The sequence below is a fragment of the Ovis canadensis genome, chromosome 26, assembly GCF_042477335.2.
Source record: "Ovis canadensis isolate MfBH-ARS-UI-01 breed Bighorn chromosome 26, ARS-UI_OviCan_v2, whole genome shotgun sequence".
Lineage (NCBI taxonomy): Eukaryota > Metazoa > Chordata > Mammalia > Artiodactyla > Bovidae > Ovis > Ovis canadensis.
The window spans coordinates 24,032,116-24,048,391 of NC_091270.1; the positions used below are offsets into that span (position 1 = coordinate 24,032,116).

At 38.1% G+C, this 16,276-nt stretch overlaps 1 protein-coding gene across 1 annotated transcript in view; it reads left to right on the forward strand.

Annotated features, from left to right (window-relative positions):
- Positions 1-14,626, forward strand: part of NEIL3 (nei like DNA glycosylase 3) — a 46,184-nt gene extending 31,558 nt beyond the window's left edge. Inside the window, exons 7-10 of the mRNA XM_069573057.1 lie at positions 2,953-3,122; positions 4,572-4,989; positions 10,875-11,049; positions 13,742-14,626. Of these exons, the coding sequence (XP_069429158.1) occupies positions 2,953-3,122; positions 4,572-4,989; positions 10,875-11,049; positions 13,742-13,924 (946 nt within the window). The 3' untranslated portion in view covers positions 13,925-14,626. The remainder of the gene's footprint in view (positions 1-2,952; positions 3,123-4,571; positions 4,990-10,874; positions 11,050-13,741) is intronic.
- Positions 14,627-16,276: the final 1,650 nt, after the last annotated feature.

A 16,276-nucleotide genomic window follows, 5' to 3' on the forward strand; every position in this document is an offset into this window, starting at 1 on the left:
ATGTCCTAGGCCCTCAAGTCCCTCCCTCCTAACCTGGTTCTGTTTTATATGTTGGCACCCAGCTGAAGACTTATTGCAGAATAAGTGTGTACTTAATAAAGCATTTGAAAACAAGTAATATTTGCCCCACTCTTAGAGATTTCTACAAGTAAGTATATTCTAGTCATTGTCTGGATGAGCATTTGAGCACTTTTTATATTGACTAAACTTTTTTCATTTTAAAGTCATTTCAAATTCAAATGAAATAGTAAAAATCCCCACCATAATGATCTAAATTCTTGTGTTCCTTCAGTCACTAAAAATTTACTTCAGTCCTTCCTGAAGTCCTACCCAGATTTTCTAGTCCACTGGTCACACCATACTTTGCATACCTGTACCGTGTACTGTTGGCTCTTCTAGCATGCTAACTAGCAAAATCTGTGTGTGTGAGTATTGTTTCCATGAAGGGAAACTGCATTATTCTTTGACTTTACTGGAGTCTTTATAATTTCTTTCTCACTTTTTCATTTTTTCTGCTGTTGACTTTATTAGGGTCTGCAATACATCAAGTGCTGGGATAGCACAGAGAAAATAGAATAGTGACTCTCTGACTAATTACATGGTGCTGCTGCTCAGTCCTTTCTCTGAGGACCACCAGCTCTTAGGTCTCCCTCAGCTTTCCCTCTACCAGCCTGTTCCTGGGTCGCTGGTGGATGGTGCATGTTTGAATGGACTCGGGGCCCTGGTCATGACATCCCCTAAGCTAGGAATGGAGTGGCATCTCTTGAATTGGACATTTGAGACAGTCCACCTGCTCCCTGACATCACCAGGGCATGTGGTCCCTGGGCACCGAGCAGGTGCACGGTGGTGCTGGCAGCATGTGGGCCTTGCCCAGAGAGAACCCCAGGCCTGACACCATGGACAGCGCCCTCCACCTGGTGCTGCTGGAATGACTGCTTCCATCCTCTACCTTCCCCTACCCCTCCACAGAGGACCACACAGCAAGCCACGGAAGCTTGCTGAGTGTCTGGCAGATTTGCCTCTGCAGCAGGGCCTACAGGATGTGTTGACAGACTGGGTATGAGGAAAAAGTGTTACAGACAGCTCCCAGGTTTCTTGCCTCATCAGCTGAGTGCATGGTGATGCCATTTACCGAGATGTGACAAACCAGCAGGATTGCGGATTGGGGGCAGGCATCCGGACTTTTATCTGGACAAGCTTCCTGTGGCCGCTGTAACAGGTTACCAGCAACCAGATAGCTTAAGCAGCAGCAGTTTATTCTCTCATGGTTCTGCATGCTAGCAGTTCAGCGTTATTCTCACTGGGCCAGAGTCACAGTGTGGGCAGGCTGTGCACCCCTAGCCCAGCAACTCTAGCGGGGAATCCACTCCTTGCCTTTTCCAGCTTCTGGTCATTCTAATATCCTTCGCTTGTGGCTACATGATCCCAGTCTCTGCCTTTCCCTTCTGCATGTATCAAATCTCTCTCTGCCTCACTCTCTCTTAACGATACTTGTGTTTGGATTAAGAGATCACTCTGATAATCTTTTGGAGGTCGTTATTCAGCCTACTGCAGACATGTTAAGGTTGAAATTCTGGTGAACTGTCCAACTGGAGACTGAAAATAATTTATTACTAGATTGTTAAGACATGGAGCAGTTAGGAGAAAATGCTTCCAAAGCTTCTGTATGTAACAATAAATATCCTCTTATGGTAAATTTGTAGGATAGAAAATGAAAATGGTGAAAAGTTGGAGCACATTAAAAATCTGAAGGTTATTTAAATTTTTTGTGCTTTACTTAATTATGAATAAATGCATGATGCTGCTGCCTCTCATAGTAAGTCAGTAGAGGGCAAGGATTAGGTCAAGTAAATTCTTTAGAAGGTCTGGTATTGCATAGGAATAAGAAATTTTTTTTTTAATTTATTAAACTATAGTTGATTTAGAGGGATAAGAAATATTGAATAGCATTAAAAGTCAAGGTAAGTAAAGCTAAAAGAACCGTATTGATATGTGTCTTACTTTCAGATTTTCTTATGCTATTTATGATTTTACCAGACAAGTCTGAATTTAAAACCTGTTATAATTATATGTAGGGAGCAAAACATTACAGAAGACAAGACTACCTTTGAAAGTCAAAGAAGTCATGTTCTGAAATGTAAGGTAGAAAGCCTTTACGGGAAGAGTTTTTTTTCAGTATTAATGTTTGGACATATGAAAGGAATCCATGACACTGCCTTGGTTGCTAAGCCATGTGATGTGCTCTGTAGACTCAGAAATGTGCTACAGAGCAGGACTATATCAGAGCTTAGAAAGGCACTTCCTTTAACAATACAGAGTCAATTAGGAGTTCAGGGTAGAGAATCATAGTTTACGTCTGTGCCAAAAATTAGGGTTGGTTTTGCTGTTTGCTTACTAATCTATTAGTTAGATATCAACATGAGAGAGTTTTACATGAAGGGAAATAACGTTGAGTATAGATATCTTTCTCATCATAGTAGATTGTAGCTCAACTAATTGCCACAGTGCTGAGTAGATGTTGAGAAATTCCGGAAGCACACAAAGTAAATGGGAAGCTTTTCTCATCTTAACGGTCATTGCTTTAATTTCTACATAACTTTTTTCCTCCCTAATTTGGTTGAATAAAGATAGTTTTGCTTCATGAAGAGTCCCACTTACTTTAAAAATTAGTTCAGAAATGTTCCCTAGTGGTTAGGTCAACTGCTTTTAGTTGGTTTAAAAGCACACATACACAGCTCTTCGACTATAAGACTTTTGTTAGTTCTGTCTTTAACAGCAATCTTCAGGACCCAAGTGAAAACATTCTGAGACATAGAACTTCTAACCAATAGTAAATATGTAGCATTTGGGTATTAGTGGTTCTGTAATTGTTTCTGGGGTACTCAGAATGTATAAGAACAAGGCCATAATAAAAGTGTTAATGATTAACTTCAGGACACATTCTCTTCTAGCATGCTGCCAGTTAGAAACACCACAGTCAGTTGGCCTTCTAGCAGAGAGGGTCATCTTATAGACTGTGTGGCCCAGAAATCTGAAGAGCAGTGGACATGTGAGGTCTGTACTCTAATAAATAAGCCATCTTCTAAGACATGTGATGCTTGCCTGAATTCAAGGCCTGCAGGTAAGACTGAATTTTGATTCTGAGTTCCTGCCATTTCAAAGAGAATAAATTATACAAAGTCAAGTATATATCTTGTTCCATTTTGATATTTCACAACTAACTAAAATGCCTTCTTTCTGAAAGGTTTAAAAGAATTGCCAGCCTTTGCGTGTAAACCATGCTAATATTCTGTTGAGCGCTTTTTTTTGTTTTTAAACAGGGAGGGAAGACATGGTGTGTGCCTTTGTATCTCAAAAAACTGAGATGATCACATCTGTTCTCTGTTTCTAATGAATTATTCAATAAAGCGTTGTTTTATGCAGATTTCAGCAACTTTTGAGTTTGTTATTCAGTCCAAGTGGTTCATAATTTGAAAGGGAGGATTTCTGTAAGAATATCTTTGCAGGTGGAATAGAAAAATGCTGAATTTATTCCTCTTTCTTTATCCCTCCTACCCCTTGTTATTAAAATCTTTACCCAGACAATTGTACTGATTTCATTCAAATCCTTCAAAATAACTCTTCATAGCTCACAATTTCATGCGTTCAGAGAATGTAAAACCTCAGAGGAAACCTGTGATTAAGAACCATCTCATTGATGTGGCTTCTATTGTGTTCTCAAAGTGTTCTTTCTTTCTTCAATTAGAGAGGAGAAAGTCCGTTCTTGACTTTTGGACCCCACATTGTGTGAGCTGTCATATTGTGTTTTGTTCTCTGGGCCAGAGAGGCAGGCATCACCCCTTACACAGCTTCACTGGGAGCAGAAGGAACTGTGTCTCCTATTTCTGGCCCTCCCTTCTTCAGTATCATTCAACAGAGAGCCCTCAGAAAATCACAGCCTTAGATTTCCACATTTATTTCGACATTCTGAAATGCGTTTACACATCTTAATTATTTTCTTATTTTTTCTGAATATGAAAGGCATATATATCTCAAGAGCAATTTAGAATAAATTACAGTACAGATTCTAAGATGCTTTCTTGAAACATATTTAATAAATGTAAATCTTTGTAATTCATCTTTACTTTTTTGTAATAAGCCTTTTACTTGGTCTTGTCATTCACAGACACATTCCTGATGATCTAGATACAGGCTCTAACTGCTGATCTAAAGCTTTGTGGGATGTCCCCTCTTAACTACACTGCATTAATATTTGGTCTGACAATTGCAAAATTGATAGCTCAATAACCTTTAAATGCTAAAACACAATATAAAGCATAATAAACATAAATCTTTATTAAACCCACCTCTGAGTCCCTGGAAGTTGTTGAAATTTTGCACTTCATGTAATACTTTATTTCCTAATCAGAAGGTGGCTAATTCTGGATTCCTCAAGCTAACTTTGTATTATTAGTTATATACATTAAGTCACTGTAATAAATGAACTGAATGTTTTAATCAGATGAAAAGATGTTTCAAATAGTCAGTGTATTTAAAGGAATACTATAGAATTACTTGTCTCTTTTTCCAGATTCAGTATTCAGGAATGAAGGAAATCCTACTGTCCTTAACAACTTAGTGAAATACCCTTGTAATAGCTTTGGAAAACCAAAGGCAAAAGTGAAGATCAACAGGAAAACTGCATTTGGAACTACAACTCTTGTTTTGACAGATTTCAGCAATAAATACAGTGCTTTGGAAAGAGAAGAAAGCCACAATCATATACCAGATGGGGAGTTTCCAAGCCCTCCTCCTAACATGTGTGGTAGTGATACACTGACCACCTCCAAGGAGAGAACAAACTATAGAAGTCAACCGTCTGACAAAATAAATACATCACCTATAGTCTACTCTCAGGATAAATTATTTAGTCCAGCACATAAAAAATTAAAAACAACCCACTACTCATCACCGAATCTTAAAAGTTGCAACCCTGGATTTTCTAACAGGTATGATGCTTCTCACCTTGGTCTTTAAGGTATTTGCATTAAGTTTTAAGGATGAAGAAGAATCATCCATTGCTAAGGAAGGCTGATTGATCTTGGAAATGTAAATCAAACCCAGAAAGACTTGTACAGTATTCAAGAATTTGCATCCCTTTCTTCCTCTAGCTTATAATACTACAGAAGGGAAGGGAATGAAAAACAGAATTTCCTCCATCCGTAGAAAACTTGGTTTTGGTTTTTCTGACAACTTATATACATGCTTAATACAGAATGTTTGGAAATATTGGAAATTATGAATATAAATAATTAAACCCCCCCCCCCCCAGTCATACTGGTTATCAGTCTCCACTGTTACCAGTGTTCTGTTTTATTTTTTTTAACTTTTCTTCCAATGAAAGGTAGTTCTTCTAACAGGGAAACTGTTCATTTAGTAAATGTCCTCTGTTCTGAAGGAAAGGGATCTGAGACATTTTTAGTGACATTTCTGCTAAAGAAAGTGACTGTATTTCAAACAGCCAAGGAGAGTGGCAGGCATTGTTTCAACCAAAAAGGCTTGAAGAGCATGTGTACTACTTTTGGATATGAAATTAAAAGGTTGTCATTTCAGTTAATGAATACTACCAGACCACATATGTTTTTAAGAGACTACTAGGAGAAGGCAATGGCACCCCACTCCAATACTCTTGCCTGGAAAAATCCCATGGGCGGCCTGGTAGGCTGCAGTCCATGGGGTCGCGAAGAGTCATACACGACTGAGCGACTTCACTTTGACTTTTCACTTTCATGCATTGGAGAAGGAAATGGCAACCAATTCCAGTGTTCTTGCCTGGAGAATCCCAAGGATGGGGGAGCCTGGTGGGCTGCCGTCTCTGGGGTCACACAGAGTTGGACACGACTGAAGTGACAGCAGCAGCAGCAGCTATACATTCAGGAGAAGACACCAATTGCTGTCACCAAAGATACAGTGACTTTAGTAAACAGTGTCATCCTTGTTCCTTAATGATTATTGGCAGCTCTTCCTAATGTTCTTCTCCAGCCGTATTTAATATTTTGTCTGGGGCTCCTGATGACCATATCTCCATCAGGGAGAGACTTCTCTCCGCAATTTTCTTTTCCTTCAGAAAGCAGACATTGTGTATCCAGCATCTTTACATGAAGTGAAGAATTTTAAATGAAGTGAAGGTGGGTCTTCTTGCCAGTGGGAGATGAGCAGGGGAAGAGCTGCTGTGGGTGGGCTCTGAAGTAATCTCAGGAGGGATTCTGGTTTCCACCCTCTCCTCTGATGAGCTATGTCTTTGCTGATGGAAAGATTATTCTTCTGGGTAGTGAGGCGAAGGACCACCTGTGCACACACCTAGAGTAACCTCTGGGAATTCTTGTAACTTATTTCATAACAGAATTCTGAGATGATTTTTGGTCAGTAGATGCTTTAATCTCAAGTTCCCCATACTAGTTCTAAATTTATCATCAGTTTATCTTGATTAATTATTCTTGGCTAATTTTTTGTTGTTCTTCCTAATCACTTAGTATAACTTGTTTGACTTTTGTCTGTAATACTCATAAAATAGAGACATTTGAGTTAAGTTATGGAGGGGAGACTTTTAACTACTCGATCAGTATACCCTCTCTTCACTTAACGCTAATTAGCGTTTCATGATGAAAGTTCATGAAGGAGCTAGTTAAGAGGGCCCGAGTTGGGAGGCTTTCCTGAAAGAATATCGTTTTTGAACAGCCTTTTTTTGTTGTGTCCCATAAGTGGAAAGAAGCAGATGTGATTGTTTAAAAATATTGTGGCTGTTTTTGTACTCAGATGAAGTATCTTGGCATATTTTTATTTCCTTAGTGCTTTGTAGAAAATCTCAGACAATTTAACTAATGAATTAGGGATTTAAAAAACATTAATGTAACCTTAAATTTAAATGATTTCTTCATAAGCCATTAGTAATAGGGTCATATGATTAATCACACGCACACAGCATTACTTAGAAACACTGCTGCATGCGAGTGTGTTGAATGTAAGAACCCCAGGAATGCGACTCTAAAATCAATCAAGATCAACTAGCAGAATAAATGTCAAGTGATGAAATACATTCACCCAGCAGCCCTTCTGCACCCAGCTACTTTACAAGGAATAAATTGCAAATTACTGTCATTTATTTCATTTTTCTCCTTGTCTGACAGCTATAGTGTTCATCTCATGGACAAGATGCTGAGCAGAAGCTCACAACATAATAAGATTAAAGCAGGTGGTCCACTCAGAGAAGTGATAGCCAGTTCATTTTTTCTTTAATAATTATATGGTAATTAATTTGCCTTTTGTTCTCTTAATTACTGATCTCATCACCACATGATACATGCTATGTTGACAGGGCATATTTTCAGATTGGTCTTTAGACAGATTTGAATTGAATCCAGCTACTGGATTATAAATTAGATAGTTGAACCAATTTTTAAGCAGTTAAGAATGACTGTTAGACAGTTTTAAGTCTTTGACCCAATTATTGTAAATACAGAGCAAAACACAGTGATACCACTTCAAAGAAATCATACATGTGTTTTAGGTTGAATTTTTTCCTTAGCTGATACAAAGGCTCATGTAGATCAGAGAAATGAGATAAAATCAGTCTGCTGCCATCAGGGTTGCCAAATTCTACCTCTAATCACCAGTGAAGCACTGACACCTTGTACATGCTCCTAGGTCACCTTTTAGGGTTTTCAGTCCCCAGGAATGTCAGAGCCACCTGGGACCATCCAGGATGAGTCATTTAACCTCTGTTTGTTTGTTTGCTGTGATCCTTGAAATACTACTGAACTACAAAATATAAATTCAGTGAGACTGATTAATTTTAAAAAATTAGATAATATTTTTATTATAATCACCTGATCTGTATAGTAAGTTAAATCATGATAAATTGGTCATTGAAAAAAATCCCCACTTTAAAATTAAAAACCTGTGCTTGGTAATGTCCTCCTTCTTGATAATAGCTTTTGTCTGATCTATTTAATATTATTTGAACAATGCTTATTGAACATGTTCAGTGTTTATTATTAAGTATTTATTGAGAACCTATTGTGCATTATAAGCATTACTCTTGATTCTAATAACTTTTACCTCAGCAAACTACAGTGAGCAGCGCTAAAGACAGCCCACCCCCAGTTTTAATAAGTAAAGTTTTACGGAGACAGTCCCATTTCTAGTTGGTTTACATATTCTCTCTGGCTACTTTTCATGATAAAACAGCAGACTTGAATATTTTGCAACAGAAACCAAAAAAACCATGAGCCTAAACATATGTCCCTTCTGAAAAAATTCACCAACCCCGATCTATTATATTGACCATTTATGCCGTGCTTAGTCGTAGAGTTGTGTTGTGACCACATGGACTGTAGCTCTCCAGGTTCCTCTGTTTTTGGGGTGGGTTGCCATGCCCTCTTCCACTGACCATTTGCAATCCAATATTAATATTTAGGATAACAGTTCTAGTTATCAAAATAAGTTAAAACTATTCTATATGCTGTTTACCCAAGAAAACACTTTGCTACATTATTGAGAGTTTTTAAAGTAATGATGGAAACAAAGAGGAACCAGAATGTCCTCAGTTAATCAGAACATTTAATTATTCTGGGTAATGTTTATTATCATGAAATGAAGATTTGTGTTGTGTCTTTGGAGCCTGTGTGTTCTTGGTCACAGTAGCTCGGTACTCTGACACGTACTGTGTGCATATTCAGTCTCTGGGGTTCTGATTCTGCCAGCCATCTGGCGTAGAGGCAGATGATTCTGAGGAGCTGCCCGGTAATCCTGAAGCTTCTGGTCAATGGGCCATACTCAGAGGGCCAGGATAAGATAGCATATGGTGTTTTTTAATTTATCATTGTACTAAGGAAGAAAGGGAATGGAAGACAGAAATGAGGAACTTACAAGAGACACTGGAGTCTTTCCTTCCTACCTTGATCCTATCTTCCACCATGCTCCTCTCCAAAATAGCTTTACTAATAAGGGAATCTAAACCTCTCCCTGGATTTGTGAAGCTGGAGATTTCTAGGTTGAAGCAAGTGGGTTCAAAAATGTTTGATTGTTAACCCCAGCCTTCCAAATAATAAAATTATGTTTGCATATGTGTACTTTTTAAAAGAAAGCATCAGTTTATTTCCTTCTCTTAAGATTTTTAACTTTATTTTCTCCTCCTCTAAATTTTTTGTAAGCATTATTTACTGCCCTCTTGCTTTGATTTTGAAATCACTCAACTTTTCTACAACTATCTAAATGTTTAGCTTCTCTTGAGTTAACATTTTAATATTTATTCTTTTGGAGGCACTGATGAAACCAAAGGAGATGGAAAAGAGAAGTGTTTTGCCCTTCACCTTATTTATTTCTGGTTAGTGTTCCCTGTGATTCTAAATAATAAGCCACCATCCCCCACACTGAAAGTGCTACCAACAAAATACCTGCTGAGGAATATTTAATAATAACAGTTTCTTCACAATGCCCACAGCTGCTTTCATCTCATAGACGCGGCTGCACAAACAGCTTCAGAAACTACCCTCAGGGTGTTTGAGTCCATTTAAAGCAATATAGTTAAATGTCTTTTATAAACAAGTGTAGACCAACTTCATCACAAATAAAAGATCCCTTGTATGTCAATTATATCTCAATTGAAACTAGAAAAAATATCTCACACTCTGAACATTTTGATGAGATATGATGCCTTGAGATATTATAGGAAAGATATTATAGATATTATGTAAAGCATATAGTTTAGGATTTATAAGTATTCTTTAAAAAATCACTTGAGAATGGTATTTTGTTCTTCAGAAATTAACAAAAGAAAGGAAGAACTTTATCATTTAAAAATTTAAAATTGGGCTATTAGGGGAAGGGCTTCTGTTTTTAATAAGGGCTCTTTTTCTCTTCAATTGGTTTATTAAAAAGACTATTATAAAGGCATTATTAAAAATATGCAAAGTATAAAAATTAAATCATGAAGCTCCTTTTTGAAGAGAAAATTCCACATACAGTGGAAGGCCAGCTTCTGACCTTTATACACTGTATACAGGGATAACCTCCAGCCGCTCTTGATCTAATCATGAGGAAGAATAAAGCTTCCTTGCTAGCTTTACAGAATACACCTTTCTGCTCTGGCGGCAGCCTGCTGAAATATGATTGCAACTACTATGTAGCCTTGATCAAAGCAAAGCATAGAAAATTATCTTTAGAGTGGGCAGTAGAAAGAGTGATCTCTTTGGCCTTGTCAGAGCCATTGATGACAGTCTGCTACCCATGAGAAAATAATTAGAGAAGATTGTGACTCTTGCTCATTTTGGGGTCAGGGAGCTGTTGGACTTGAGAATATTTTAGGGGAAATAAAAGTGGCCACCCAGTCATGTTGGATAAGAAAATAACCAAATGTCACAAATGAAAACTAAGAAGATTGGATGTGCAAGTCAGCTGTTTTTATTCTTGAGAAATTTGAATTACATGTCTAATTTAAGTTAAATTTGCATAAATAGGTACCTTTGGAAGTAAATTAGAATTACCTGGGAAAACCAAGAATTAGAATGACCTAAGAGTCGGACATGGCTGAGTGACTTCACTTTCATGCATTGGAGAAGGAAATGGCAACCCACTCCAGTGTTCTTGCCTGGAGAATCCCAGGGACGGGGGAGCCTGGCGGGCTGCCGTCTATGGGGTCACACAGAGTCGGACAGGACTGAAGCGACTTAGCAGCAGCAGCAGCAGGAGTGTGCGTAATTATGTGAAGTTGACCACGGTCCCTTTTTGGCACCATTTCTCTGTACAGGAAGGATTCTAATGTGGAGGTGAGGTGATGTGAATGATCCCTTTTAGCCCTGTTGTGCTGCAGTTATTTTGTAACTTGTCATTACAGTGAACTTCAAAGCAATATGACAGATGGTCCTCGTTTGTTAAATGCCGGCAGTCCCCGCTGCAGTAAACACGGCCGCCCCTGCGCTCTCCGAGTGGTGAGGAAGAGTGGAGAAAACAAGGGCAGGCACTTCTATGCTTGCCCTCTACCAAGAGAAGCACAGTGTGGATTTTTTGAAGTACGTGTATGATTCATCAAGCTTAATGATTGTGTCATTGAATACTTAGGCCACTAAAATGTAGCAAATATCTATCCATTTATGGTTTTATCTTTAAATATAAAAGCTGTACTGGTGTTGTTAAAATTTGAAGGTGTTCATCCCGAAAAGAAAAATTAATTCAATGACAGCTGTTCCATTATTAGAGTATATTTGTAGCCACCAGTACAGGTAGAAGTGTCCCTTGGTTTACAGAAAGAAAAGTAACCAAGTCACTTACCAGGGACTGATAATCCAAGATAGATATTTGCTTTTCCTGACTTCAGAGTTGCTGGGGTCCAGCCCCAGTGGATCCAGGGTAATTCGAAGGGGAGACAGAGTAGGCAAGGAAAAACTTATTTATTTAGAAATATAAAGAGATTAGGAAAAAGTAGTGTAGTAGGAAAATTTAGTGGAGAAAAGAAGCTGAATAACTTGCTTTACGCGGAGAGCTAATAAAACTTCGAGACAAGAGGTTTGCACCATCTATGTAGGCCACCGGCGCCCGCTTGAATAGTGGAGGGTGCCCCGCGTTGGGCTCCCTCTCGCGTGGGTCTTAGAAGCCAGGGCAAGTAAGTAGACATGGTGAGCCTCACACTCCAGATGGGAATTCAGCCTGAAAAGAAGAGGGAGGGAGAGAGAGTCGACACAGGGGGAGCCAGATTTCCAAGAAACCAGTTCAAGAAGCTGGTCTGAGAAACTGGTCCATCCTTTATTGTTCAGGAAAGCTTTTTATACTTTTGGTTGTACATAGAGATCAATGGATACTATAAAATTATGCAGCATCAGCAGCCCTGACTCTTATCGAGACCAGGCTTTCTCTCTGGATACCTAGCTGTGTACACAAGTCTTAGGTGATTTACATCAACTTCTGGCCAAAAGGCCTATTAGCATTTTACAGCCCTTTTCCGATAAGGTTCTGTCAACCAGAAAACTTATTTGCCTTAATAGTGTTGTTCTTCCCAAAGTCTGGTGCCACTCTCAGAAAGCACTAATTAAGGTTACATTCTTACATAGCAAGGACACAATGATTTATAACAAAGAAAGAGGAGTACAGTGATTTATAACAAAGAGAAAATTTACTAACTCAAAAGTCTAGTGTTGCTAACATCAAAACTACTATATTCCTTTTTCTATATCCCAATTACATTGATTAATATCCTTCAGGTGCCTAAAAAATGAAGATGATGAAGGTCTGGCAGCAGTCATTGACTCAACAGTGAAACCCATCACCAATATAATTTTTAGCTTTTTAGCAAAGGGCTTTATCGCTTTAAGATGCTTTAAGCTTCGTGCCTCTCTCGGTTGGGGGGCTGTAAACAATCACAAGTGTAGTTAAACCTGTCAGGCAAGTTAGAGAGCCATCAAAGGAGTTTGAGGTGAAACATTCCTTTCATATGCAGGAGACCAGTTGGAGCTCTAAGTTAACTTTTTCCAGAGAAAGGTGGTCGGGGATAGCCCCCTGTAATGTCAGAAGAGTATAGTATAGCAGACAGTAAACAGATTTTGGTTTCCGGGTAGATACTCAGGCAGAGGACCCCTTGAGACCTGACTCGTCTTGCCCGTCAGGTCTCTCTGCATGACTTTGTCATGGGTGGGATCTCCCGTGCTGGCTCCCGGCACAGAGTGATATCCAGACCTTTGGTTTATGCACTGAGTAAAGGTACCTGGGAAACTAGTTTACACGCTCTGGGTTTACAATAAGCTTGGCGAATCCTACTACACAGGCTTAGGCAAAAAAGTGATGACACAGTAACAGTTTAGATGTAGGTGATTCCCCAGTCTTTCAGTCTGAGTTTGTCCCTCCAAATGACAATGAGACAGAAGACAGGAACCTGGGTCCTTCAGGTCAGTCTTGCTTCCTTCCTCATTGTGAGCCTCACGCTGCTGACTGTCATCTTAAGGTTTAAAGATACATGTTCTCCCCAACTGCTTTATCTGATGAAAGACTGGAAAAAGAAAAGATGAATCTGTTTCGGTGCTGGAGCAGAAGTTTGCTGGTTGGGCTTACTGAGAGAGAAGATATCTGTCTTCAATGTGGTGTCTTCCTAAGGAATTCCCCAGGGAAGATGTGATCATGATTTCAGAGCCTAGCCCCTGTCCGAGATGTGACTCCATCTGACTCAACGTACACATCTCCCCTAGAAGCTTGTATAGACTTACTGGAGAAAATATTATTAACAATATTAATCACAGCCTTCTTGCTAAAGGCCTCTTGAGGCCAAAATTAATAAGGATAAGAATAATACAGTGGAATCTGGTAGTAATTAGTCTGGGTAATTCTGTATGGGATTCTTTTCCTAAGAGAGTAAGAAAGTTTAGTATTAAAGTCATAACAAATCTTTGATCTTAATAGCTTTAACTGAAACAGATCTATAGCAGGAACATTGCTGATTTACTTTACAGTGAGATTTTCAATAAAGTGAAGGAACTTCTGTAAGTAAGCCTTTGGAAGAAGGAGACTTGGAATTATGACAACTTCTCGTGTGGTTCAGGCAAATTTGTTAGAGAAGCTACTTATAGGATATAAGGCTTTTAAAGGGCAATAACTAATGACTTACATGTATCTTACAATGTCAGGTTAATAGGAAAAGGAGTGGAAACAACAAGGTACTAATCAGATACATCTAATCAGTCTACCTCCGTCTAAACTTTACCATCTGTTTCTCTCCAGTGGGCAGATTTGTCCTTCCCATTCTGCAGCCATGGCAAACGCTCCATCATGAGAACAGTGTTGAAGATTGGACCGAATAATGGAAAGAATTTTTTTGTGTGCCCTCTTGGGAAGGAAAAACAGTGCAATTTTTTCCAGTGGGCACAAAATGGGCCAGGAATAAACATTATTCCAGGATGCTAAGTTTCTAGTATTTGAGAGCTGTTCATTTAAGTGTGTCATCTTTCCATTCAATGGCTGTGTATATTTCTTTTTTGCTTGATGGATGCTATATGTTTCATCAAATATATAATATATTCCATTTATAATGTATATTTAACCTATTTAGTTATGACAATAAAGTATTTTTAATATGCTCTTGGTCTGTTTTAACTTATTCAGGGAAGCAGTAATTTTTTTTTTTCTTTCAGGAGAGGAGTGTGCAGTTCAATAAAATAATGCGGTATTCTGTCTGTGAATAATTTCTCATGTATCACCACTGTTCATAATATATGATTAAAGGAACTTCTTGTTTTCCTAAGTGAAATGTAAGAAATGGAATCTTCTTTATAGAAAATATTTTCTTTCTTTTTATTCTATTCAACAAACATCAAGTTCCTCAAGATGCTAGAGACATGCTGAACACATGTATTACTTCAAACACATTTTTGTGAAAAGCTATGGGGATTCAGAATATAAAAGTAACATTTAAGAAAAGTCATCTGTATATCTTTAAAAGAAAAGTTGGTTTAAACTTTTCTGCTCATGATTTAATGCCTGTTAATTAATTGCTTAAGTTCATTTCAAAAGCTTAATGTGCTATTATTTTTTTAATTTCTAGTTTTAACTCCCCTCTTATTAAAAAATTTAGTTTAGGTATAATTATTTCCCAAAAGAAAAGAAAAATATTAATCTCAATGCATTTCTGCATGTTTATGGAAAATTCCATTCAGAGCTGGTTCAATCTATTTTAAAGGATAGCATGGAAGATGGCTGGACCCTCATGCCCCTTCTGAAACCAAATAGTCCCTGCAGCACTCTGGAAGTTAACAGCATATAAAATTACCAACAAGGAAAGAGCATATTTCATCACCATGTGCTTGAAATTTTACACTGAAGAGACACAGAACCAACCTAAGATCAGTGATCTTAATTGCTCAACAGGGTAATTTTAGAGCTCAGTTGGGCCATTGATGGTGTTAATGACTGATGTGAAGTACACAGGGTGTGCATTCAGAAAGTAACTACGTGTTGATTGTACAACAACAAGTGGAAAGGCCTATTGCAAACCAGGATTCCATAAATTCTAGTCCCCAAAATCAGCAAATTAATTACAAGGAAATATAGGCAAATAAAATAATAAATTTAGAGATTATCTACTAAAAAATGTGCAAGATTTATATGAAGAAAATTTTACTGACACATCAAAGAAACGTGTCTAGACAAGGCAGCATCTTGATTGAAAAGGATGGATGTTTAAAAGGTCAGTCTTCCAAACTTAATTTTGGGTTTTAAAGAAATTTCCCATCAAAATCTCAGGGAGGTTTCTGCTTCCATTGAGGAGTAAGCTCCAACTGAACCCAGCTCTAGATTCTGGAAAAAACCATCTGGAGAATGAACAAATGCAGACAGCTTCTAGAAGGCTGTGGAATTTGGAGGAAGAGACCAGCTGGAAGTAAACAGTTTTTATCCTGAGAGTGGGACAAAGTCAGTTTCAACCCACTATCTTTCTGTCTTGAAGAGCCAGCAGGCAGTCTGGGCAACCACAACTCCTGAGAAGGGGGAATTTCAGAAGACAGTTTGAGATGAGGAGCCCTAAGTTCTGTGTTTAAACTCCCCGTGACCTTGAATGACCCCTGAACAACATTCATGTATAGGGCAGCTAAAGATACACCAACTGAACGAGATTTTATCTACCGCCCAGGAGAATTTGCAATTTGAATCCAATGAAATCAATCACCTTAGAAAAGAGTCAACACTCTCCAAAAGAATATACCGAATCCAGAGCCCACCACTTCTTCACATTCATTATTCCATCAGGAATTATACAGCATAAGAAGATCCAGAATAATGTGACCCAGATTTGGAGAAAAGGCTTAGCACCCAAGACCTACTCTAAGATGACCAAGATGTTGAAATTACCCACCAAGGATCTTAGAGCAGCTATTATAACTCTGCTCAGCGAAGTAAATAAATGCTAAATGGATATGATGCCAAGTAGAAATTCAGATCTTCAAGAAGCAATAGAGAAACTCTGAAATGGCAGATATCTAAATAAAAAAGTATTACTTTGTCTCTTGGTTTCATTATAATACATGGGGTTTTTTAAAGCAAAAATATAATCTTGTAAGATTTATAATGTATGTAGACATGACAATAGCCTAAAGAGAAAGATCAAAGGAGCTATTCAGTTGCAAGTTTTCTACATTTTGTGTGAAATGGCTCCATATTAACTCTAATTATGAAAAGTGTATGCTTGTGTGTATGTGATATCTATTATCAGACTTAGGGACTATTCAAACACTGTTTCTGAGTACTTTTTTAGTTCACAGTCTT